This window comes from Stegostoma tigrinum, chromosome 35, assembly GCF_030684315.1.
Source record: "Stegostoma tigrinum isolate sSteTig4 chromosome 35, sSteTig4.hap1, whole genome shotgun sequence".
In the NCBI taxonomy this organism is placed as follows: domain Eukaryota; kingdom Metazoa; phylum Chordata; class Chondrichthyes; order Orectolobiformes; family Stegostomatidae; genus Stegostoma; species Stegostoma tigrinum.
This window is the reverse complement of record NC_081388.1, coordinates 22,907,579-22,934,957: the sequence shown is the minus strand read 5'-3', so window position 1 is coordinate 22,934,957 and position 27,379 is coordinate 22,907,579. Positions and strand designations below refer to the sequence as shown.

Below are 27,379 nucleotides of genomic sequence, written 5' to 3'. Positions count from 1 at the left end.
TGCAGCATACTGGTTCAGGAAACTGTCCCAGATACACTGAATTCTTCCTCATGGCAAACCGTGCCAATTTGATTTTCCCAATTTGCAGAATGTTTATCATAATCCTGAAAATCTAAATTCAGGGATTGTTCATGGGGGTACAGTGCCCCTCCACCGTGCAATCAAGACCATCCATGTCCTTCTCAGTGACTCCCCCCAGAATTAATCAGGTCACCAATCTCATTAAACTTTAGAAATCAAAACCAGGTGTAAATTATCAGCTTGTTCAGTACAAAAAAGAGGATTCTAACACACTGAACATGCCCTTTGCTGCCCTAATTATTTGTTCATACTTTTAACTTATTAAGCACCTTCTGCACCACTCTTCAGACTATTTATCTTGATACATGTGTCAGTATATGGTTCAGTCAGATCCTTTCAGATCTCAAGTCTATCAATAAAACAATAGAAGCTGGAGTATATGGACTGTCAAATGGCTATTTTCATTTATTTCAAACTGCTAAGCAGCTTCAAATTAACAGTTTATTTCTGAACAAACATAAATTAGAAAGAAATGGAGCTTTAGCCCCTTGAGGAATGTGGTTATCATTTGCACAACAGATCTAAAAATACTGCAGTTTCAGACATCTACACTGCTTTTTAAGTTTAAGATTTTTGCTCAAGTCCCTTCATTCCCATATTTTTTTAAAAATCTGAACATATAGAGAAAAAAATTCTCTTTCTAGTGAGTTATGTTTAAACCACCCAACTCTGACCCTTTAATGCTACATGTCATGAGAAATGGGACCACAAGTGCACAGCTGAGATCTGAAGGACATGACAGAGTGGTTAGTGAAGTGATCCACTCTCTCCACCTGCTACAGGATTTGTAAGGACTATGGGAGGAGGAGAGACTTTCTCCTCTCCAGTCTCCCACCAAAAACCACATCCTCAAAGGGATAAAGCCCACTAGTGTTACCTGGGAGTGTCTCCGATCCGACAGTGAAAATGTCTGGTCAAACAGTATCACAACTAGTTTTAGGAAGGCCTGTGTTGATTCTATGTTTGGGAAACAGTCCACCAAAAGCTGAATTCAGACCTGCTTCTTGGTCTGAAGGGAGCATAGCTGCAGAAGGATAAATGTGGAGTTAATTTTAACCTCTTCACCTTGGTGCTTTTCCAAAGTTGCTGACCCATGAGGTCTGGTTCTGTGCTAGCCATGCTTGGAAACCTCACCCTAGTGTGTGATCAGTTGGTGCTAATCCTCACCTTGTGCTCCCATACATATTGCTGCAGAGTTACTGTGCAGTATTTGGAAATAAAACCCTGGCTGATTTACTTCCTTTAATCCAGGCACACCAAATCTCCAGCTGGGTTCAGCAAATCCCAGCATATACCAGGGACAAACCCACATTGTTCATTGCACAGTGGTGCACTAAGCGACCTAGAAATTAATTTGGACAGTCAACACAGGCCCTACTAAAATAACAGTATTAGAACAGTTGCTTTCAGTAGTTTGTGCACAAAAGCATCAATGAACAGATTTCAGTAACAGTGGGAATACAAACAACATTTCAACACAAAATTCAAATCTCCTCTCAGACAAAGCAGTGGCCATCAAGATGATGGATCCCAATTCCCTGCTCATTCCAAGGAAAGCTGATTCTTCATTTCAAAGTTAGGAATTGGAAATAAAATATTGCAAGTACAACAAAAGCTGAGGATAAATTATACACTTGACTTTTTTTCCTTTAGCCCTGCAGGATTTCATCTACATCATTTGGAAATCTGTAACCAGGTGACACACAGCACTAAAACCAGCCAGCCCAGCAATTACCATTCTAGTGTGATTTTGTACAGTCGTGCAAGGAGTTTTCTTCAAACAAAGAGGGAAAACCATTGTAACAGTTGAAAGGTAAGGATACTGGCTGAGTCAGGAAGATCATGATTTCTATAACTCTTCTGCCCTGACCTGTCCTAGAATCATGGTGAGGTGTGAAGGGATTTGCCTCTTTCCTGACTTCTCCCGCTGTTAGGGATCAGGCAGTAACATCTTCCACAGTTACACAGCTTCTCCGTACGTCCCCAGTGATTCACATACGTGATTAAAGGAGTTGGAAGAGATACAAGATGCAATATTTATCCCAGCAATGAATCCATGCTTGGATGGGTGAGTGAGGAGGAACAAAACCACAGAGGTAGAAATGAAGACACCTCTATCAATGGGTGAAATTAAAAAAATGCACACAGAACATCATTTCATTCCTCCTGCTGCTCAAGAGCAGGAGTTGGCATCTATCTGGAAAGCATACAGAAGCCAACCTCTCAGCTCTCGGTGATAGCTCTAACCATCCCTGAAACTTTTTCCCTGCTCTGAATACTGAATCAAATCTGTTTATTGATCAAATTAATAAAAGTAGCTCAAGATATATCCAGGCAAAGAGTTAGAGTGGTGAGCTTGAGTCAGACTGAACTCCGTGAAAAAGCTTCCAGCACAGCACTCTCACACAACGTGCTCTTAGAGCACAAAGTCGATGGTGCTCAGGAAACGACATAGCCAGGGTTCAATCCTGCTGAAGCAGCAACTTAACTCACAGGCTGGAAGAAGAACTTGATTGTGTAGCAGCTTAACACATTTCTCAAATAACTCAAAGTGCTTCTTAGTCAGCAGTTATACCAGGCAATGCAGCATTCTGCACACAAACAGCAATGAGATGCTAAATCTGTTCTAATGGAGTTAAGGAAGGAATGTTAGCCAAGTCACCGGGAAAATACCCTGCTCTTGAACATCCAGCTGAACACCAATGACAGGAGTTCCACGAGTTCGTAGTGGTTTGGAGGGGTGGTGATGGCAGACAAAATGGGAGAATAGAACAACAATTTTTCAGTTATAAACAGCCCCTTCAAGACACACAACACATGAAACCAGGTTACAGTCCAAGCACTGCTCTGAAAGGTTGTGATTTCAAATAAGCCTGTTGCACTACAACCTGGCATTGTTATTTCTGATCTTGTCGATCCTTGTCCAACACGACACCCCCACATCAATCAAACAGAAGCAGCAACCTAACTTTTTTCTCTACTTTGGATGGACTGAGATTTAAGGATATAACTATTTCACATTAGGGCATGTGACAAACTCCAGTGAATTGACGAAAGGAAGGTAGAGCTGGTTCTACCTGAGCTAGCTAACCATCCTGCATAGAGCCAGCATTCAGGCAACACAGCTACAGTAAGTCAGGAGTGTTTGTATATATTCTAACAATCTAACCCAAAGCCTACAACAAATGGAAGGACTGCATGTTGCTAGTCAAGGTAATCAGAAGAGAGCAGAATTACAATCATTAGTACAAGTCAGTAACTATATATTTGAGTTTGCTTAGGAAAGTGGAGAGTGACTGATTATAACACAAGTAGAAATGAAGACACATCTATCAATGGGTGAAATCAAAAAAACATTACACACAGAACACCATCTCACTCCTCCTGCTGCTCGACAGCAGGAGTTGGTATTAACTGGAAAGCATACAGAAGCCAGTCATGTGTCCCCCCCAACCCTTTGTGCTAATTCTGCTGTTCAATGAATTTTAAACTGACAGTGCCCCATACATGCCGCAGTAAGACACACCATGAGGAACTCTCTACAGGTACAGCTAAATCGTAACAACTTCATTAATGTTCCAGTTAGAAAGTAAAAAAGATACATAACAGAAATCACAGAAAGGTGAGCCATTGAAACCTAAACAGGCTTTTAACTTCCTATTATCCAAATTCTTAAAGAATTAAAAAATATGCAACATAAAATGGCTTCTGTAAAAGATAATCTGAAATTATTCTGCAAACTGATAGAAGTACCTCCTTTCTCTACCACCACACCCCCACAGAAAAGGAAAATAAACTATTTGAGAATGCGTGCTACCGTTACACAAAAATCAAGACTGGCAGCCCTGCTCTTATGAAGGTTTTGCTTAGTGTTTCTCTCATGGAAGACCAAAATGCAACAATGAATAGATTTAATGAACAGAGGTAAATATTAAAAGGCTTTCCAACAGCAATGCTAAAGGCTATGCATCAGACGAGGACACCCATTCTGAAGAGGTGGCAGTGAGGTTATACTGGGCTCTTTATAAATCAGTTTTCTTGGTTTTGTTCTGAAACTTGAGCATCTCTAAGCTGTGGATAATCTTGGGGTGGGAGCGTTCCCTGCTCTGGCAGGAACGCCCTCTCTGCCCCTCAAGTCCTTGCAAGTTGCTCTCACTCCTGTCTCGAAGGAGCTCACTTCTTTCAGCCAAGCAACATTCCTAAAGGCAGTATCTGGCTTTCCGGCTTCCTCACCCACAGGCACAAAGGTATTACAAAGACTTCCAAATGAAACCATCAGTTATAATATCGTTCAGACAAAAACACTAATAGTCCGTTAAAGACAGTAAAATCTTCAACAGCTGGAAAAGATTGAGATATAAATTTAATCACTACAAGGTCTAGCGGAAATTAAGCCAATTTGTTTAAAAGTTGCTAATCACAAACAATGTGTGATATTCTTTAGCGACTGCAAATAATAAATGGGGATTGTCTGAAAGAAAAGCAGAGGTGACTTAGTAATCCGTCTAGCAACGCTCTCAAGTGTCCAAACATTATTCTAAAATTTCCACTGCACCCTGGTAGTCACATCAGCTTCAGGTCGCAAGCATATGTGAGGCAGCATGCAAAACTAACAGTTACAGCAACAAACCCAAAAATTGCTGCACTGAGATTCCCTGCCAGAAAGTAAAAGGAATTTAAAAATAAGATCTCCTGATTTAAGTGGAGGGTCAATTTGGTACTTCTCACACTTCTAAATGACCTGAGGGGGTACTGTCAAAGACAAACAATCCCAGTCCAGTTAGATTTCTGTCAAATTATACTGGTGCAGGGTATCCTACTAGCAAACACTGACAGTACTACTAGCATGCAGACAATCCTCATCCAGGGGCCGGGGGTGAAGAGACAGTAGGCTGGGAGGGTGTAGATACAGGGAAATAAAGACACCGATACTCCAAACGAACCAGCTTTTTCCAAAACACATGTCCACAATGCAGGAATTGGACCTTATGAAACAAATAACACAACATAAATAACTTTGCATTAATCCAGCTCTTAACTGTTTGATCGATTAAGAAAAATGACATTCTGCTGGTTTGAGTTAGGTAGCAATGCTGGATACAGAGATCAAGATTTCCTTTATGACCATCTCACATTCGCAGACTATGAGCTGTCAGGTACAGTTTCGGTGAAGGCAGAACAAAGTTCTTTACTACTACAAATTTTGTGCCTGAATACAAGCCACAGGAGAGAGTCTCTGACACACGTCTTCAGCATTTCCCACACTGACACCCTGTAACCAAGTGACAATTAGTGTCGAACCTTGCAGTTGGTCAAAACTTCTTACAGAGGATGCTTGCAGGCAGCAACCACTTCCATCCTGTCACCTTTGAATCCAGGTCCCAAGAGGTGAAAGGTGCCTCATCCAATTCTCCTTTCACCATTAAAAAAACAAATTAAATCACATTGGGAGCACTGAGTGACAAAGGTTACAAGATTTGTACATGTTTGAATTTGGCACAATGAGAGGACAGGTTTAGTAACCGTGCCAGCACCAACTCTTCTCCTGTTCGATGCATAACCCCAATCTTACAGAATGAAAGATTTTACTCCTGTTTCCCCACCTAAGAGTGTGGCTCCAAATATTCCAATCACAACACTGTCAACAGAATGTGTAGGCAAGTCAGGAATGTTGCAGAGCCACCAATCTGTGCTGTAAAATGGCAGGTTATAAGTTTACACACGAGAGAGAGAGAGAGAGTGGACTGCGTGTATCAACAAGTATACATGTGGGATTGAAGTAACATCACACTCCCCTTTGGGCTGATAGCAGTACTTCCCTGGGTCAAACAGTGGGGGCGAACAAACATGCAAATTAAAGATGGACTTGCTTGATTCTGTGCTGAATTCGCCAATCCAGTCAGGCAGCATTCACATCCAACTGTCAGACCCTGGGAAGAGCCACCACGAGTCAAGAGTCTGAGCTCCTCAAATTATAAAGCACATTGGATTGAGCTCGGGGTCAGCAATCCTCCAGCTGAAGAATGAATCCCCTGCCATCCACAGTTTGGACTCACACACTAAAGACTGGTGAGATGAAGGACTGCTGTCATTAAACACTCCTACGCTCATGAAAGTCATCCTACACAACATAGCAATAGCTGAGCCTTTTGTGTTACTCATATCAGATTTTACTTCAAACAGTAGTAGTCAGCTTGCAATTGACAACTTGTCCAAAAACCTATACCCTACTGATTCACAACAGACTTGTGCAGCACTAGCACTGCTGCAAAAGAAGGAAAACCCAACTGGATGATGCCTGGTCAGGTAGAACGCTAACACCAGTGTCAGAAGAAAAGTCGCCGAGAGAGGAGGCAATGTCCCCTCAGGGCACCAGCCCCTTCGTGAAAAGACAATGGAATATAAATAAAGGAACACTCCACGAGGCTCCTAATTTAGACCCTGCTGAAATACAGCAGGCACAGATATCTAATTGAGTCAATTTTCTCATCACAGAAAGACAAATTCATCAGTGCTGTTCTGTCTTGACTTCCCTGGTCTTCCAGGTTTGGAGATTAGCACAGTTTTGTCCGGTTTGAGAGTGCAGAGTTCATCCAGACCATAATCCTGAGCACAGCCCCTTGCAAAAGTGAAAATAGGGTACTTCTCTTTCAATGATGAGGAGCCCAACACCTAGAAAAATAAAATGCAAGATACTAGATCAGAAGCTTACCCCGATAACAGAGTCAAACCGACAGAATAAATTTAGTATCAATGACCAACAATTTAAAAAGGAGCTAGCTTTGAGAATATTGGCAACATTAGTGAGTTCTTTGTCTTCCCCCCACATCACCCCCAAACCAAGTAGAGAGGAAGTTTAAAGTGATGGAGCTAGGTGATGGGAAAACTTCCATGACAGTGGGCATCAACTCAACAGACAGTGGGGGTGGGGCAAACCCCTACACATTGGCTCAAATTGACTGGAGATTTGCAAGATACTTATTGATGAGAAGGGTAATTGTTCCATCATAATTCATTTGTACAGAAACACCTCAGTCCCTCAATTGCTGCTTCAGATTATTCTGTAGATACTTCCTGAGTTTTGACCTCAACGTACTCCCAATTATTAATGTATGCATGTATTTTAGATTAATTTTAAAAAAAAACCTACACCCATTTACAAAGATCTTTCAACAGGTTTATTTCCAGGTTGAAGGTATCACATTTCTTTTGGCTTACCTCACATCCTAGGTCCCCAACACTAACCCCAGTCCAGTATTTCTTTCTCTGCAAATCCTCCAGAGTGCAAATATTTCCTGTTTCAGTAATGAGAACTGGTTTCTGCTTACAGTGCAGCATGATCAGAGCCCCGGTCTGATCACTTTTGTCAGGCTGTGCTGTTCTGAAAGTGTCGCTCAAAAACCTGATGACTTTATCAAATACTGTTCTGTATTAGTTGATAATGCAGAACATAATCATAATCTGCTCAGGCTCCAGACTGTCTCTCAGCTTCATCCTTTATTAGTTAGTTATCCCGTGCAGTGTATTGCACTCATGCTTTGCTGTGTTAAATTTCACCTGCCATTATTCGGTCCACTCATGCATTTTGTTTAAGCTATTCAGTAAGTTTGTGGGACTACCCCTGCAACTGTGGTGTGGTATATCATTTATATTCTGCTCCTGAATCCATGTCACTAACAATCAACACAGAGCACCAATTCCCAATTCAATGCTCCCCTCCATCAGAGCTCCACAATATTTCCTCTAATAATACCTACAGTTTCCTACAGCCAATCCCTCAAGTTATGCCCTGAATCTCCACAGAGTAGAGTATAACTAGCAGCCTTCCATGTGGCACCTCATCAAGCACTGCAGACTGATTTCTGAGGCTCATCAACAAGCTCCAGGAGTAGGAGTGCCACTCCTTTGTAAAGTTGATCCTTTCCCTTTGCCAGACTCATGTGGTGCAATGGACTGGACCCCAGTTCAAGGGCAACTCACAGCCAGCAACACCCATGTCCCACAAGTGAATATGAAAGAAACCAGAAGACATCTCTGGAACGTTATTGGAAATAACACAAACAAATATGCTAAAGGTTATTTTCAGTTCTACACATTCTATCTTACGAAGTTAAGGTCACAGCATTTAGCACACTTCATTTCCTCATGAACCCTATCAAATCAGTAACAAAGGACGTGAAACAGACTTACTGCTCAGAATGAAGTGACACTCACCATTGTGACAGTTTTACACAAGTTTTCAAAGTCCTCCTTAGTCTTTGCATAAAACCCAATGGTACAGCTGGGATCCATCTTACTGAAGGACAGTTTTCTTGGAGAGACGCAATGAAATGACTGAGAAAAAAAATTGTTCATTAAGGAACAGTCCTGTTTTTAACCGAAATAACTTAGCCTCATCCTAACATTCAAACAAGTCTGTCAATACACATCCAGATGATGGCATCTTCAAGAACATCAGTTCAATCTTCCTCCATGCCTCTCAAGTTGTCATTACTGAAATAGGAAATATTTGCACTCTGGAGGATTTGCAAAGAGGCTGAGTCTAGACAGTAAGTAAATAAATCACGAGTTTAGCTTCCCACTGCTGATCAGTGTGGAGAGAGAGAGCAATAGGCAGAGCAATAGTCCCAAATAGGCAAACTGTGGCATTTGAACAGGTGAATGATGGAAATGCTGAAAATGCCAGTTCGATACTAGAAGGTAGTCTTCCCTGTTGAGCAGCATCCCAGGAGGAATTCAACGCTTTCAGGGCAGGATGGAGGAAAGAATACTTTGTCTAAAAGGGAAATCCAAATTTCACTACCATCAGTACCTTCTGACAGATTAATTTATATCTAATATATTCAGAAATGTGGCTGTTAATCAGTACTCACTTCTCCAAACCACAAGCACTGCCTCTTGGATCTGGTCTAAAGGATTCAAATAGAAAATCTCTGACCACATAAAAAGCGTCAGGAGGGAAAATAAAACATGTATAATATCTGCTCAGGGTTGTAATCAGAATCAGCAGTCAGTGGGCTGGACACAGACGAGAAATATCCAAATGGAGAAGCCTCGCTCTAACTCAGGTCTCAAACCTGTGATCTTTATCAGCCAGAAGAACAAGCTAATACAGGAACTCCAGCATTTCCACTTTCTTTACGTTACAAACCATACTAACTTATAAAATCACTATTCAGTGACTATAGCTAGGTAAACATTTTAGAACTTCCCTACCAGCACTGTGGAAATACATTCATTTGCAATAAATATTGTATTTTCCACTGATGGCTTTTCTAAAAAAAAGTGATCAGTAGGACCTCAACTTCATCCTTCTCCCTACAGGGCAATAGCTTTTAGAACGGTTTGGTCAAAATGACAGATCCAAGAACGAGTTACTTTGGCCACTCAATGTCTAAGTGGGCTGGGGGCACCACAGCTGAACCTCACTCAGAGTCATAGAGACAGATCCTCCAGTCCAACTCAACCATGCCAAATATCTTATACAAATCTAGTCCCATTTGCCAATATTTGGCCCATATCCCTCTAAACCCTTCCTATTCATGTATCAATCCAGATGGCTTTTAAATATTGTAATTGTACCAGCCTCCACCCACTTCCTCTGGGCTGCTCATTCCATACATGCACCGCCCTCTGCATGAAAATGTTCCCCCTTAGGTCACTTTTATATCTTTCCCCTCAATTCATGTCCATCAACTGCCTCTTTTGGTGATGATAATGCAGTTATGTTGTTGGAAATAAGGAAGTGCAACTGTTTTAAAGTAAAAGAGACAACCGGCTTTACCAAGAAATTCATCCTTCTAACGTTAAACCTGAAGCTGTGGATTCACCTTCAGCTCCCCAGCTCTCAATGTGCATATCTGCACATGTTGCCCTATAATCACTAGGCACAGAGTGTAGCCCATATTAGCAATATAACCGTGCTTACCTCCAACTCAAAGTCATGTTTAGTTACATCCACAACAGGCTGGCAGTAGTGAGGGTCCAAATACAGCAGGAAATCATCTGCAAAATGATGACACTAATTACTTAAATTTGTTATTTCATAACGACTCAGGCATCCACTGATGGTGACAGTATTCTCGGCTAGCATGGTTGAGGGACAAAGTGAGTAGTCTGTACTCCTAGGCCTCAAGGGAGGAAAAGGAATTAAAAACTAATGGAATGTCCCTGATGACTATCTCAACAACTCATATGCACCAAATACAGAATCTGTCCTACTGCTGAAATTAAAAAAAAAAAAATCAATCAGTTCTTGTTTCTCTAGTGCTCGAAATGTCCTAACCTCACCCAATTGATCCATCTTCTCAAATGAATGCAGATGCTGGGGACTACTCAGAGATGGGACAGTGGGTAGTCACAGCCAACTTGCACACTCGCCTGGGGGTCACAAATAAGGAAGCCCCTTTATTCCAAGTTAAAAAAGGGGAGAGGAGCCAAGCGTCAGGATCAAGCCTGGGGCTTTCCTTTTCAGGATCAGAACCAAACCCCCTCAGCCAACAAGCAACCCCCCTCCACAATCAGGTCTAGTCATTCCTTAGCCCATCCCTCATTGCACTGATTACTGGGAATGGTCTAAAAATAAACAAAAGGAAAACCTGTGGCCTATGCTTGGAAACTTTTGGGAAATCCCTGTGAGAGACATCACTATTTAAATGGTGAGTGATAATGGGAACTGCAGATGCTGGAGAATCCAAGATAATAAAGTGTGAGGCTGGATGAACACAGCAGGCCAAGCAGCACCTCAGGAGGAGCACAAAAGCTGATGTTTTGGGCCTAGACCCTTCATCAGAGAGGGGGATGGGGAGAGGGTTCTGGAATAAATAGGGAGAGAGGGGGAGGCGGACCGAAGATGGAGAGAAAAGAAGATAGGTGGAGAGGAGAGTATAGGTGGGGAGGTATTGGGGTGGGAGGAGGGGATGGGTGAGAGGAAGAACAGGTTAGGGAAGCAGAGACAGGTTGGACTGGTTTTGGGATGCAGTGGGTGGAGGGGACGAACTGGGCTGGTTTTGGGATGCGGTGGGGGAAGGGGAGATTTTGAACCTGTCTCTGCCTCCCTAACCTGTTCTTCCTCTCACCCATCCCCTCCTCCCACCCCAATACGCACTCCATCTCCTACCTACTAACCTCAACCCACCTCCTTGACCTGTCCGTCTTCCCTGGACTGACCTATCCCCTCCCTACCTCCCCACCTATACTCTCCTCTCCACCTATCTTCTTTTCTCTCCATCTCTGATGAAGGGTCTAGGCCCGAAACGTCAGCTTTTGTGCTCCTGAGATGCTGCTGGGCCTGCTGTGTTCGTCCAGCCTCACATTTTACTATTTAAATGGTGTCATGTTAGGAAAGGCAATGTTCTCTTCTCTCAGGAAGCAATCAAGCTCATTTTTAAAGACTGCAGCCACCCGAAACGCCCTGCATCACGAAATCGCTACAATGATGACATTTCTTGTACCTGATATAACTTTTTGCCTTCATGGTTAAACGGCAGTTCCACAGAATTCAAACAACAAAACGGGCAACATCCAATAGTAAATTCTATTCACTGAGCCAGCGCTTCTTAAAAATAAGAAAAATGCATCCTGAGATTTCACTACCAAGATTTTTGGATCTATCCTCATCCCAGTCATTTCCCATCTGCTCCTTCTTCAAAGTCTCCCTCTCTTTTATTAACAGTTAAATGCCAACACTGAACTTAACTCTCCAACTTTATCATAGCTTTTTGTTTCCTTATTACAGTGATTATCACTCATACCTAATATAGTCTCAACACTACAATTCCAGTTTTTCCTCCAACACTCTCATACTTACAGAAAGATGCTAATTCACAAATGACTCCCCACTCTCTCTGCTGTTCACTTTCCTCTACATGCAACTTTAAACAAAGACACCGACTCTACTCGAACACGTACCTTGAAAGCCTATGAAGTAAAGTGAGTGTTTTGGTTTGCCACCAATGATGCCAATGCAACATTCAAGCTTCAGAATCTCCTGCAAACAAACAAGGATTAGACACCTGGCACACTGCCATGCTAATTATTTAGCAAGGCCACATGAATGCAAGAACATTTCAGCACGAGTAAAGAACTGGGTTACCAACAGAAGAAAGAGAAGAGCACTTCAAGAGCAGAGAGAATGCTAGAGGTTGTTGCTGATGCAAAAAACTTTGCATTCCAAAAGCAAAACGAGCGATTGCCATTCTTAGTGCGTGAGGGAGACATTAAGCATTGAAAAACCAATAAACCAACCATCACAGTTCTCTTGCCTACCTTCACACACTGCATGTACACTGGATTGAGATTTTCTCCTCCAAGTCGAACGGGTACCAGGATAATGACAGACTTCCAATCCAAACCAGGAACCTTCTCACCCTTTAAATGTGTCTCACAGAGATTCACCACATCTCCCTTGTACACTGCCTCAGAAAGGAAAAAAAAAAAGGTCAATATCCACAATGCCACAGGAACCATTCCAGGAGGATTATGCAAAATACAATCTATGTGTACAGAAAAACACTGATCACCTGCCCCTCCAAATACCAGTATCGGATCACTGAGCACAATCTTTGCAGGATTCAGACTTGGAGCTTCCAAAACCTTAGAGAAAATATCTTGGAAAAAAACATTTAAAACATAACATGAAGGCTTCAGATCCATCAAGCAGTCAGTCTCCTCTTCATTGTGATACAGTCAAAAAATAAAATCACACTACACTAGGTGATAGTCCAAGAGGCTTATTTGAAGTCAATCTATCAGAGCGCTGCTCCTTCATTAGTGCAGTGAGTGGAGAGCACACAAACAGAGTTTATAGGCAGAGACCAAAGGATCATACAACTGGTGAGAGTGGAGTGGACCAACCTAAAATGCCTGACTGCCTCCAGTTGAATCTTCAATCATTCGTACAATCCTGCATTCTAGAATTTGCAGAAGCAGGATATGAAGAACTCTGTTAGAAAGTTTCAATTAAGATGCAACTTCCAGAATCTGTTTCAAGTCACTGCCCTGAGATAACAAGAGGTTTCATCAGTGCCTGCCTAACTTCCCAAACTTCAAACAGGCAGAACGATAGGTATCTATAAAAGGTCACATCTTGTTTAGAATCTGTCTCAGTTTTAACCTGGAATCAGGTTGGCTTCATTTTTAAAGCAGGAATTTGTATAAATGGCAAGCTAACTGTAATACAAATTGTGCATTTCTTGAACAAAATAGAATGTATCTGCAAGTCAACAATTCACCCCGTAGGTTTACGAGTGCGAGTGAGAGAGACAGAGAAAGACAACAGTCTGTGAGAGTGTATATACATGTGCATGCATGGACATGTGAGAGTGCTGTAAATAATCCAAACCTGTACAAACTAATTACACTGTCTACCTTGATGTTCTATGTTCTATTACAATTTATCAAGGGGATGCTGTGAAAACAGGACAGTAAGGAAGATGGCTCTGATGAAGGGTCTAGGCCTGAAACGTCAGCTTTTGTGCTCCTGAGATGCTGCTTGGCCTGCTGTGTTCATCCAGCTTCACACTTTGTTATCCTAGTAAGGAAGATTTTACAGATACAGAACAGTGTGGTGGGGTCACCAGTAATGCAACATGAACCTAAATTCACAATTCAGGCTGTCTTCATGGGTACAGAACTTGGCTATCTGTCTCTGCTTGGCGATTCTGCGTTGTTGTGTATCTCAAAGTCTGCTTTGGGAGGACTCTTACCCCAAGATTGGAGGCTGAATGCCCTTGACTGAAGTGTACCTCAAGTGGGAGGAAACACTCCTGTCTGGCACGGCACCCATTCATGTGTTGTCACAGCGTCTGCAGGGTCTCACCAAATACTATGCCTTGGCAATCCTTGCCTGCAGCGTATGAGATAGACGACGCTGACCCAGTCACACAAATATCTGTTGTATACCTGGTGGGTGGTAGCGTCCATGTCAGTAATCTGACACATGCTGCCATGGCAGGGTTGTGTGGTGTTGTGGTTGATGCTGCCGTGAAGGCTGCTGTTTAGTTTGCTGTGAGCAATGGTCTGCTCAAGGTTTGGTGGTTGTTTGAAGGTGAGAAGTGGAGACGTGGGGAAAAATCCTGGTGAGATGCTCATCTTCGACAACTGCGAAGAACATGGCGTAGTTTCTCTGCTCCAGCAAAGTACTGGACAACGAAAGGTACTCTGTCAGTCATATCCTATGTCTGTCACCTGAGGTGGTTGTTGCAGCTTTTTTGCTGTGGGATATTGGAATGGGTAATTGATGATTTGTTCTTCAGGACATCCTTCAAAACCTTCGGATGTCCATCGTGCTCCTCCTCATCTGAGCAGATCCTGTGTATGCACAGGGCTTGTCCATAGGAGATGGCTTTATTAATATGTTTAGGGTGGAAGTTAGAGAAGTGCAGCATCATGAGGTTATCCATAGGCTTGCAATAGAGTGATGTACTGAAGTGTCCGTCCCTGATGGAGATGCATGTGTCCAAGAACGAGACTGATTCTGAAGAGTAGTCCATGGTAAGGCAGATGATGGGATAAAACTTGTTCATACTGCTACATAGTTACAGTGATTCCTCACCATGAGTCCAAAGGAAGAAAATGTCATCAACGTATCTGGTGTATAGCATCGGTTGTAGGTTCTGTGCAGTAAAGAAGTCTTGTTCGAACCTGTGCATGAAAACGTTGGCATACTGGGGAGCAAGACTGATTCACATGGCTGTTCTCTGTCTGGATGAAGACATTGTGGTTGAGGATGAAGTGGATGCGTTGTAGGTCGGCATTTGGAAATTGGCAGTTGGTGGTATTGAGTACTGAGGCTATGGTGGTGATGCCATTGTTGTGGAGAATGTTTGTGTAGAGTGCCAAGATGTCCATTATGACAAGTAATGTTCCTGGTTCAACTGGTCTATAGGTGCTGGGTTTCTCTAAGAAATCTGAAGTGTTGTGGCAGAAGCTGGGGGGGTCCTTGTACAGTGGGTTTCAAGATGCCCTTGACATAGCCAAAGAGGTTCTCACACAGGGTCCCATTGCCTGATACGATGGGACATCCAGGTGTGTTGGCTTTGTGTGTCTTTGGAAGGTAGCAGAAGTCCCCTATGCAGGAAGTACACGGGATGATAATGCATAGGATACTCTGAAGGACAGGATTAAAAGTCTTGATCAGTCTGTTCAGTTGACAAGTGTGTTCTTTGGTCGGATCGGCCGGTAGTTGTCTGTAGCGCTCCCGGTTGTTCAGCTGTTGGTACACTTCCTTGCAGCTGTCCATTCTATGCCGTACGACAGTGGGTCTCCTTTGTCTGCTGGTTTGATGACAATGTTGCGAGTGGTCTTGAGAGCATGGATGGTATTGTGTGGGGTTCTGAGCTACCTTGTGAGTGTGGCTGATGTATCTGGCGTTAATGCATCCCCTGACAGCTTAAGGATACATGTTGAGCCTAGGGTAACAACTTTCCAGAGAGATCTAATTTGACTCCTTCTTTGGTTGCCACATAGTGGCTCAGTGGTTAGCACTGCAGCCTCACAGTGCCAGGGACCCGGGTTCGATTCCAGCCTCGGGCGACTGTTTGTGTGGGTTTTCTCCAGGTGCTCTGGTTTCCTCCCACAGTCGAAACATGTGCAGGCTAGGTGAATCGGCCATGCTAAATTGCCCGTAGTGTTCAGGTTTGTGTGGGTTATAGGGGGATGGGTCTAGGTGGAATGCTCCAAGGGGCGTGTGGATTTGTTGGGCCAAAAGGCCTGTTTCCACACTGTAGGGAATCTAATCTAATCTAATCTGAATTTCAAGGTTCTGGCACCTGCTGTACAGGTGGTGTACGAGAGGTGAGAGAGAACAGTCTCTCAGCATAGCCTATGTTGGAGGTCTACTTGAGTGGGTTCGTGATCTGCAGTCCTTTTGGGATCTTCTGTTTCCTTGCATTTCTGCAGAAACTTGGGGTGTGTGTTGAAATACATGATTGTTTAATTTTCTCAGGGCAGTGACTTGAAAGAGACTGTGGAATTTACATCCTAATCAAAATTTGCACCTCCTTTCTAAGAGTTCTCCATATCCTGCTTCTGCAATTTCCAGAATGCAAGAATTTATGAATGATTAAAGATTCAACGGGAGGCCGTCAGACATTTTAGGTTTGTTCACTCCACTCACACCAGTTATGTATTCTTTTGATCTCTCTGCCTGGGTGCTCTCCTCTCACTGCACCTGATGAAATGACTGCGCTGAGAGCTTGTGATTTCAAATAAACCTGTTGGATATAACCGGTGTTATGTGATTTTTGACTTTGTCTAAGCCAGTCCAACACTAGCACATCCACATTGTGACCGAGAGTAACATGCAACATCACTGCACTGCCACATGACCATTAACTCATGCAAGAACATTGATTTGTCAACTTTGTTCCACTGGCAGTGTGAACTCCAGTCAAGGGGCTGGGTGTAGACGTCAGTCAACATTCTTGCCTTGTGTTAGGAGACCCTGAGTTCAAACCCCATTCCAGAGAATTGAAAACAAAATCTAGACTAACAATTCAGTGCAGTATTGAGGGAGTGTTGCATGCTTTCAGGCAACTGAGGCTCCTTCTGTCTAAATGTAAAAGATTCTATGAAATTCTCAACCAGCACCGAGGCATTCATCTGGTGTCCTGGTCTATACTCACATTACATTAGTAGTCCAGATTATCTAGTTATCTCATAGCAAAGTCCCACAAAAACAGTGTAAATCACACTGCCACAGTGCCCAGACTTCACTCACATCCCAGTAGCTGAGAGGTACTTTAGGGCATCCTAAGGTCACAAAAGCTGCTATGCAAATGCAATTTTTAAAATAATTTTCTGAGAAAAACAACACATTGCCACCACAATGTTAGTTGGGATCGCAGAAACAAGGTATCAACGCCTATTCTTTCCTGGAAAGTGTTGCGGTAATTAACACTTGGAATGCAACACATTCTTTAAGTGAATGCAGAACGATGTTATTTCAGAAGAGCTTCAAGCATGAGGAACTGAATGTCAGATGACTAGTCCTTCAGGAAATGAATCCAATTACAGCCTGTGACGGCTGAATGGCAAAGCAGCTACTTCAGCCTATTTCATAGCATTCTCCACACCCAGGAAAAAAAAATTCCCAAAAAATTAGCTCAGTTCTGGAACTGGAGAAAAACTCAAAAGGAGAAATTTTCCTTGGGCCATTATCATCATGAGCCACCCTCCTTAGTGCTGGAAAAGTTCTAACAGCAGTGTTAAGCAGTGCCAATGCCCACAACAAACACCAGCATGTTTGGCTTTGAGTTTGCAGTGTACTGCATAAACATGTACTTAAAGGGCCCTTCAATTCATCACAAATCAGAATGGTTCTGGGAAGATCAGCTCCTCTCAGTTTGACAAACAGATCCTCTGGTAAAACGGGAACAACGAAACGGAGAATTCAGGTAACAGTGGCTTCAGAATGGGTTGTTGTTCACGCAGCTTACCAGGCAGATGAAGAACAGCTAGAATCATAATATCAGAGGCATCTCAAAGGCCAGTCAGTCTGTCCTGCCTATGCAATCCAACAATTTGCCCCTTGGCAGCATCCTGAATTTGTTCCCCTTCATGTATTTAGCAAATGTTGAATGTCACCATGGAATCAGACTACGTCCTGGCCACAAGAGCTCACTGTATGAAAACAAAGTGCCCTCTAGTTCCTTTGCCATTCACCTTCAGTAGGGGCCTCTGCTTATTGGAAACTTATAAATTTAACACACTATTCAATACTCTTACCATATGATGCAAATACAAGTATCATATATAAGGAAGTATAGAGGAATATAATTTCACAACATCAACACAAGTGAACACAAACAAGGCACTCTTAGCCCCACTCAGTAATAAGCAGTGCAGTATTGAACAGATCCTCCTGGAAGATTCACAGGACACACCCACCTGTGCAATCCTGAGCCACGTAAACTGCAATGTTCAGTGATTCAGAGTCTTCGGCTCTTTCTACTGCTCTCCTGAAAGAAATGCAGAACCAGGATGGGGGGTGTCAAATAAAATTAGTGACAAAAACAACAGCAAACCAATTCAGCTCTCCTTCCTCAGATTCATCCTGGCATGCAACTTTACAGGTGTCAGCAGCCTTTCAGCACCTCAGCCAAGTGACATTCTTTAATGTTTTTGCTGACAGCATTAGAAAGGCACTACAGTCCCAGTCAGATCATGCCCCAGCACAGTCACTCTTCAGAGGTAATTTCTAAACAGTGATCAAAAGCACCTGGTTTACATCACTGGATTGTGCCCTGATCAATTAACTTATCCCAAACTAGCAGAGGAGTTAATCCCCAGTCAGGAAATAAGTAAAACAGTTGCAGAATTTGGTACTTATGAGTCATCTCCTAGCAACTTCTCATTAAAATCTTGCATTTAACTTCTGCTTTCACTGACCCGCCCTTCTCGGAAACTAGTCAGCCAAGTGTGATTTGAGCCACAAGAAATGCCAAGCCCCTCACTGAAACTTGCGGTGCAGCTCGGGGTGGCAGCACTATACCATGCTGATGAAGTGCCACCTTTCTGGAACTGTCATTATTCAGGTGAGGCATGAAAGCCAGACCCTGTCGATCCACTTGAGTGAACGTGAAATGTCATGACATTACCCGAAGAATGGCAGGAAGTTCCAGCTGTTCTTCTGACATTCATTCCTCAACCAACATCTCATTCACTGTCTGAGGGTGAGACAGTGGACTAGCACCACAGGTCAAAGAGTAGGTAAGTCAACATTTCACTCCAAAACCCTTCATCAGGATTTTGTCAATGGGTTTCGGCCCAAAACATTGACTGACTTGCTCTTCGAATGCTGTCTGACCTGCTCTGCTTTTCCAGCCTCACACCTAGAAACTCTGGCTTCCAGCGTGTGCAGTCTTTATAGTCTCCACCTCATTCACTGTTGTGGGACTTTGTAATTCTTAAATCGGCTGCACTGTCATCACTATCCAAAGCATTTTACAACTAATGGATTATTGAAGACAGATTATTTGAAAAGGGGTTACATGAATGCAAGTTGTTGCTAATGCAGACAGACTTCACTTACTTGATTATGTGGGCTACAATGGATGGGCCATACCAGTCTCCAGCTTTCTTCCCTGATCTCTTCCCATGATCCACTAACTGATGGACTCCAAATGGAGCTTTGGGGTAATCTCCAAACCAGGAGATAATTTTTCGGTGCTCCAGATCCTCTTTGTCAATAATGTACTGGTCAGTTTTGGTCTGTCTCTGTGCTCGTGCAGGTCTTTGTTTCACAGCAACTCTCTGCGTATCCCTGCAGCTTCTACTTCTGTCCAGTTGTGAGCCGAGGACCTCGGAGAACATGGGCCAGTTTGAAGTGTTTGATTTGGACGGTGATCTGGATTCAGCTTCGGATTCAAACGAAAGCAAAACATCAGGCCACGTCCAGTCTGAAAGACAAAGATCAGCTTCAAACCAGAGCTGCCAATACCAAACACCAAACTCAATATGCGGAGCACAGCTTGCCTGAAACCAGGCTGCCCTCCAGTACTGCAAGTGTTCATGATCTTACTAGGAAGAATCACTAGGAAATGGTAGGCTACTGAATAGTTACAGGTATATATTGTATCGAAGGCTCACTCTGTCCTCACCCAACACATGCACACTAGTCAACAGCTGTGTTATATTTAAATAAGCCAAATCCAATCAAAGTTCAATGTTCTTAACTGGCAGCAATTGCAACTCTGATGGGGAGGGAGGGAGAAGATGCAGTGGAGAGAAGGCATGATTACCGATTATTATACCACTCTTCAATGCCCATAGGCAAGGAGGTAAATGTCAAGAAAAAGCAGTAATGTGGAGGTGCCGATGTTGGACTGGGGTGGACAAGGTCAGAAATCACACGACACCAGGTTATAGTCCAACAGGTTTATTTGAAATCACAAGCTTTCAGAGTGCTGGTCCTTCATCAGGTGAAAGGAAAAAGCAGGATAGCGTTTGGCTTCATAGCCCGTCCTGGGTAATTAGTTACAGCAATTGTTTCAAATACTTCCAGAGATAAACCTGACAATCTGGACAATCGTTGTTCACATCTTGAGAGTGCCCCTTGAACAACAGGCAGTGCGGGCAGCAGAGGAAACAGAAAAGCATAAAACAAAGGGACAGGACTTACTTCGAGACAGAAGATGAACAAGAAGTCCCTGAGCCAACAGCATCTGGCCACTGCGTAACATGCAACCCCAACCACAGTCTGTGGTCCATACCGAACCCTCCAGCTGAGGAAATTCACGCCTGTATGTCAACCAGATCCGTGAGGCAAAGTCCTTCCGGAACAATTCCACTGAGGTAGGAGGGGAATTTTGGTTGTTGCCTGTCTCATAACTAGTGTCCGAGTCTGATGGCGAATCTGCTGCTGGGAAAGGGAAGCAGATGATGATATTATTAGCAGTTCAGACAGTTAGTGGCTTACAAAATCAGTGAGTTCTAGCCCCAGAGGGGCACAAAATACCTTCTGACTCAAAGCAGTAGCACCGGCCGAGAAGGAAAATGGGGGATGTTTTGCTGAAATTTGTTCTCCCTTTCACAACCCAACCTGTGAAGACACAAAAGAAACAGGTTAACACAACTGGTTACTGAGGATAATCCTCTCCACCCTCTGTGCTGACAATACCACTGGCTGAGGGCAAGAGGATGATAGTATTTCCTGATGGAGTTGGATGGATTAAATCCAAATTTTATGACACACAGTTGTCTTTCTCACGCTGTAAATATCTAGAAATTATCCAAGTGAGTTCCCTGATCATCACTGCCTAAGAATCATATTGGACTCAAAATGTTAACTCTGCTTTCTCTCCACAGATGCTGCCAGGCCTGTTGAATTTCTCCCAGCACTTTATTTCCTGATCATGACTGCCACCTGTCAATATATCACAACGAATAAGAATTCTAACTTATTGAGAACAGGCCTGCAGGGAAGGGAAGCAGGGGTTTTAATTCCCAGTCTGTGTGGAGATAGTCAATTAGACCATAGGGTACCCAGCATTACCAAGCTCCTGGCTTCAGATCCAATACACATACGAGAAAATCAACCGAGTCCGTAATGTCTTGCAACAGTCATTTAGACAAAGTAATGGGAAGTAGGGCAGCAGATGTGATGGAGCCCTGTCCAATCTGGGCAGCAAACAAAGAGGAAAAGAACAACGTCAGGAAGTTGTCGAGACATTCCCATATGAAAAGTTCTTACCATATTTGACATTGTTCCATGCTGTCATCAGCTTAGCTTTTATCTTGTCTACCTCATCTGGTTCAGTGTGTTGGGGCTTCTCTGTCAAATTACAGTGGCTGTCCCAGCCGTTCTTGTGATCACTGGGAAATTGCCTCTTTGAGCCTGAGGGACGCAGGTCTTCCTGGCTTTGGACATACTGAATGGAGGAAGGTGAGACGGAATTCATTGGTCACGTAGTTAACTGTGATGAAACACAGCATTGGCGGGCAGTGCATTTATTCCTTTGTCTCTTGGCCATCTAAAATACAGCAACAGCCTGTAAGAGGAGGGAAAATATATATAAAGCAAGCAGTTAAAATCCAACAAATAATGGTGGTTATAAAATTTGTAACTTTTGTCACAAACATGCAACCATATGTTTTGTAAAGAAGCCTCGTCTGCCATTAAAATGGCCATAACAAGTCTTACAAAATTGCACGACTTGTCGTGTCATCAACTGCAGCCAAAGCAGAATACCTCTGTTTTAAAAATCAATCACAAAAGGATCATTAAGTAATCCGGGGATTCCAGGCTGTCCATTGAAACCCAAATTTAAAGACTCAAAAACTTTTATCATATTGAACAGAAGCCAGGAGGGACATCACAAGGAATTCTAGCACCAACTGGTTTTACTTCATGGAGTCAATCACGATTTCTCAGAGTTACGGTACTTGTTTGAGATAAAAGATTCAAACTATCTGGTCAATGTGACAGACATCCAGAACTAGCAATTGCAACAGGGAGAAGGGAAGCGTCCAGATCAAAATGTACGGCAAAAAGACTGCTACACCAAACCAGGCTACGACAGCCACAACCTGCAATGATGAAATGAAGCAAATGACCATCACTCAAAGCTAGGTCATGGTCTGCGCACCAAGTTCACCTGTGAGAACATGAAATTATTCGATGACAGAAGCCATCACAGCTGCTGAATCAGAGTTCAAGTTTCAAACCTTCATTTCAGAAAGAACAGCTTCAAGCAAGTTGGTCCTGCAACAATAGTCAGACAGTAATCTCAATTTCACCTTCATATGTATTTTTTAAATCCTTATTTCAAGCCTTCACATCTATTTTTGGGAATAACTTTGGCATTTTTACTTAACATCGAAACACAATGCTCTCCCATTCATTATTTATGGCTGATCAAGCCAATAACCTGTTCCTGCTTCCCTGCCCCTTCCCAGTTTCCTGATGCCTTTAGCACCAAGTGCTATTATTAATTCCTTGTTGAATTCATACAACTTACTGACCTCAACTGCTTTCTGTGGAAGCGAATTCCACAAATTCACCACTCTCTGGTTGAAAACATTTATCCTCATTCAATCTTAAATAGCTTACTCCATGTTATTGGGCTGAGAGACCTATGTTTCCATAAAATTTCCCCCTCAACTCCAGCGAATATAATCTCAAGCGATTCAACTACTCCCCACACATCTGTACCACCATCCCAGGAATCAGTCTGGTAAATCTTCACTGAACTCCCTCCATAGAAGGAGCATCTTTTGTCAGAAAAGGAGACCAAAACGGCATACAATATTCCACGTGTGGTCTCACCAACAGCCTGCAGAATTGCAGCAAGATATCCCTAAGTAACTTCCAGCAACAAGGGAGCCGTCAAACTGGATACAAAATTGGCTTGAAGGTAGGAGACAGAAGACAGTGGTGGAGGGCCTATGACCAGGGTGGACTACAAGAAGTGGTGCGGGGTCCATTGCTGTTTGTCATGGACATGAATATAGGAGGTATGGTTAGTGAGATTGCAGATGACACCAAAATTGGTTGGAATGGCGGACAGTGAAGAAGGTTACAAAGTACAACAAGACCTTGAGCAGATGGGCCAATGGGCTAAGGAGTGACACAGTTTAATTTTGATAAATGTGAGTTGTTGCATTTCGGAAAGGCAAATCAGTTCAGGATTATATATTTAACAGTAGGGCCCTGGGGAGCATTGCCGAACAAAGAGACCTAGGGGTGCGAGTGCATAGTGCCTCAAAAGTGGAGTGACGGTGGTAAAGGTGGCATTTGGCACACTCGCCTTCATTGCTCAGAACATTTTGAGTATCGGGGTTGGGACATCATGTTACAGCTGTACAGGACGTTGCTGAGGCCACTTGGAGGATATTGCGTACAATTCTGGTCTCCCTGCTACAGGAATGATGCTATTAAACTGGAGCGTATCCAGCAGAGATTCACACGGATGATCCCTGGAATGGTAGGCTTAACAAACAATGAACAGCTGAGGATTGTGGGATTGTACTCATTAGAGTTTAGACGGCTGAGGGGAGATCAAATAGAAACTTACAAGATAATGCATGGCTTAGAAACGGTGGACGCTGGGAAGTTGTTTCCGTTAGGTGGGGAGGCTAGGACCCGTAGGCACAGCCTTAGAATTAGAGGGGGTCAATTTAGAACGGAAATGAGGAAACATTTCTTTAGCCAGAGAGTGGTGGGCCTGTGGAATTCATTGCCACGGAGTGCAGTGGAGGCCAGGACGTTAAATGTCTTCACAGCAGAGATTGATAATTCCTTGATCTCAAAAGGAATCAAGGGCTACGGGGAGAGTGCAGGTCAGTGGAGTTGAAATGCCCATCAGCCATGATTAAATGGCGGAGTAGACTCAATGGGCCAAATGGCCTTCCTTCCACTCCTATGTCTTATTGTGTTATGGAAATGGCTCAGAAAAGATTTACAAGGATGTTGCTAGGCTTCAAGGGTTTGAGCTATAGGGAGAGGCTGAATAGGTTGGCGCTATTTTCACTGGAGTGTTGGAGACTGAGGGGTGACTTTACAGAAGTTTATAAAATCATGAGGGGCATGGATAGGGCGAATACCCACAGGTCTTTTCCCCTGGGTAGGGGAGTCCATAAGACTATTACACCATAAGACATAGGAGTAGAAGTAAGGCCATTCGGCCCATCAAGTCCACTCCGCCATTTAATCATGGCTAATGGGCATTTCAACTCCACTTACCCGCTCTCTCCCCGTAGCCCTTAATTCCTTGTGAGATCAAGATTTTATCAATCTCTGCCGTGAAGACATTTAACGTCCCGGCCTCCACTGCGCTCCGCGGCAATTAATTCCACAGGCCCACCACTCTCTGGTTGAAGAAATGTCTCCTCATTTCCGTTCTAAATTGACCCCCTCTAATTCTAAGGCTGTGCCCACCAAAACTAGACGGCATAGGCTTAAGGCAAGAGGGTGAAGATTTAAAAAGGGACCTGAGGGGCAACTTTTTCACGCATGTGGGCACGTATGGAATGAGCTGCCAGAGGAAGTGGTGGATGCTGGTACAATTAGGACATTTAAAAGGCATCTGAATGAGTGTACAAATAGAAAGGTTTTAGAGGAATATGGGGCAAATGGGACCAGATTTACTTAGGATCTCGGTTTAGGTTGGCGTAGACAAGCCAGACTGAAGAATCTGCTTCAATGTTATATGACTCAATAGCAACTATGTAAAACACTGACTTCAATCTTGTTTGAAGCACAAAGCTGTGCTGTTAGTTTTTTAAAACTGGGACTTTCAATCATTAAAAGCAGGCCATGGGCAAACTTTAAGGAGCTATATGGTGCATGGTCATGGCAAGGACACAAACGTATCAGCTGAAGAGGATAGAAGTTCAAGTATAGAAGGAGCAAGAAGGGTCATATGATTTGACTTTATTAGCAAATTTATCTTTTATTTTAAAATATCTGTCTGCACAGAAATTTCAAAAAAGGGAACAATTCGTAAATAGATCCTCAGGTAAAGCAACCAGAGAATACATTATCCATTTTTTTCGTACAGTCAGTGCCAGGACAGTCAGTGCCGCTACACGTACAGTCAGTGCCAGGACAGTCAGTGCCGCTACACGTACAGTCAGTGCCAGGACAGTCAGTGCCGCTACACGTACAGTCAGTGCCAGGACAGTCAGTGCCGCTACACGTACAGTCAGTGCCAGGACAGTCAGTGCCGCTACACGTACAGTCAGTGCCAGGACAGTCAGTGCCGCTACACGTACAGTCAGTGCCAGGACAGTCAGTGCCGCTACACGTACAGTCAGTGCCAGGACAGTCAGTGCCGCTACACGTACAGTCAGTGCCAGGACAGTCAGTGCCGCTACACATACAGTCAGTGCTGCATCAAAACTACTTCTGATAAATAACCTTCAACACTTGGGTAAGCGTCTGTGGAGACAGTCCTAATAATGACTATAACTGTGCTTCCAAACCAGTCCATTCTGTAGTCAAGAATCTGTGTAAATGGGGTCACAAAGTCAACTCTCTAGAAGCGTCTCCCAGTCCGCACAGCATGGAAACCACCAGCTTTGAGAGACCCTTCACCAAAACCCCACCTGAGAGAACCTACATGGACATGGGGAACAACATGGTCAGGACAACGGTCTGAAGTCTTCCAGAGACAGATGGTGGCAAAGGGTTTCTTTCCTCCCTCTATTCTGTCTCTGTATAAAGGAAGCTGCATGAAAATTAATATTATTACTTAAATCACAATAATAGTCACAATTCAATTGATCAGAATGTGCAACAGTGGAGACTCAGAGACAAAGCAATAATTTCAACTACAAATCCAGCCCTAACAATTTGAAAAGGAAGTTCAGAAATATTTTGCTTCTGCAAGATTGGTGACTTTCCTAAAGCTTGGTTTCAGAAATACCTATGGAGAGGGTGGGGTTGAAGGACAGCATCAATACACAAAAAAGTGTCAGAGATTTCTGTTTTTTTTTCGAAGACTAATCTTGGGTTTTGAAAACATGCAAGATGTAGTAGAAAGGAAAACCTAGGATTTTCATACATCGGAAGTTCTGGGAATTGAAACAAATTTGAGTGGATAACAGTATGACCAGTTTGTGCCCTTGACATACACTGCTTCCCAGTTCAGCAACATCCATACGTAAAATTTTCAAATCCCTCCACTACTTTGACCCTCAACATCGTCATAACTTCCTGCAGCCCGCAGACCTGCTTTCTTCCAATCTTGCTTCTTGCATCAGTGTTATCACTCCTTCACCAACAACACAACCAGCAGCTCCTGGGGCCCAAAACCTCTCCATCCATCCTCATTCATTCTGTCTGTCTCTCTACCCCCACCTCCTTTAGGATGTTTATTAAAATAGCTTCTTAGTCTGTGTTTATGGCCAACAGTCCTGTTGTGTTACGTGATTCAATGTTGAATTTTGTATGATAACACACCTGTTAAGCAGCTTAGAATGTTTTACTTTGTTAGAAGTATAAACAAAGTTGTGGGTGTCAATACAGTGAGGGGTTAGTGGTCAACTGCAAATAGTGACTACAGTTAGATAATGCCAGCTGTTAATCCTGAGATAACAAGTTAATACTCTCACAAGAGCTTCCTTTTATTCTTTACTTACACAAAGGTATGGATCTTTTGCCAGCATGTTGCCCACCCCCATTTACCTTTGCCCCATCCCAGAAGGCACGTTAGCAAGGGTCCAGAGTCACGTCGGCCAGACTGGGCAAGCATGGCAGATTTCTTTCCCCAAAGGACATTAGCGAAGCACAGGTTTATAACGGGGTGAGGAGAGGGGATGTGGGTGGGGGGGGGGGGGGAAGAGGGGAGGGGGAGTTTGTGTTGGCGGGGAGAGGAGTAGTATTGGGGGGGCAATGTGGGGGAGGGGAAGGACGGTTGGTGTTGGGGGGATAGTGTGGGAGAGGGGGGGAGAGGGGGAAGGAGGGGAGGGGGGAAGGGAAGGGGGGAAGGGGAGGGGGGAAGGGGAGGGGGGAAGGGGGGGGAGGGGGGAAGGGGGGGGAAGGGGGGAGGGGAGGGGTAAGGAATAGGGGTAATTATCACCCGCTACCCCCATCACCCTCATAGACTGCCAGCCGCGATGTAGAGATCCACCCCCGGGGGGAGACTTTATTATAGACACTCACCTTTACCCCATTCTCCCGGCTGGCTGTTCAACAATGAGCAAGAACGGGCTTAGTTTCGATTAATTACGGCTTAAACCGTCATTTTAAGTCATACTTTGACTGGTTCCTGCCAAGGGTCACTTTAACTGACTGCGCAGCCGTTCCCTAACGACTATTATCATCCTCAGGGACAAGAGAGCGGCAACCGAGCTC

At 43.6% G+C, this 27,379-nt stretch overlaps 1 protein-coding gene across 4 annotated transcripts; it reads right to left on the bottom strand.

The window, feature by feature from the left end:
* Positions 1-463: 463 nt before the first annotated feature.
* On the bottom strand, positions 464-27,379 carry atg4da (autophagy related 4D, cysteine peptidase a). 4 transcript variants are annotated; one of them, XM_048521779.2, is made up of 11 exons: positions 27,188-27,378; positions 21,275-21,572; positions 20,540-20,623; positions 20,204-20,443; positions 19,115-19,481; positions 17,971-18,041; positions 12,349-12,494; positions 11,992-12,070; positions 10,010-10,086; positions 8,296-8,415; positions 464-6,753 (listed from the first exon to the last, which is right to left on the bottom strand). In XM_048521779.2, the coding sequence occupies exons 2-11, from the start codon at positions 21,480-21,482 to the stop codon at positions 6,571-6,573; spliced, it is 1,575 nt and encodes a 524-aa protein (XP_048377736.1). In that variant the 5' UTR covers positions 21,483-21,572; positions 27,188-27,378; the 3' UTR covers positions 464-6,570. The 4 variants fall into 4 exon arrangements, with proteins under 4 accessions (XP_048377736.1, XP_048377739.1, XP_048377737.1 ...); XM_048521782.2 differs by having other exon boundaries at positions 19,115-19,439; XM_048521780.2 differs by having other exon boundaries at positions 20,204-20,440.

Coding starts and splice junctions, on each gene's coding strand:
- atg4da (XM_048521779.2), bottom strand. CDS start 21,482: ATGAATTCCGTCTCACCTTCCTCCATTCAGTATGTCCAAAGCCAGGAA. Junction 19,482..20,203: donor TGTTCATCTTCTGTCTCGAA/GTAAGTCCTGTC, acceptor TTTGTCTTTCAG/ACTGGACGTGGCCTGATGTT. Junction 10,087..11,991: donor TTACTTCATAGGCTTTCAAG/GTACGTGTTCGA, acceptor ATCATTTTGCAG/ATGATTTCCTGCTGTATTTG.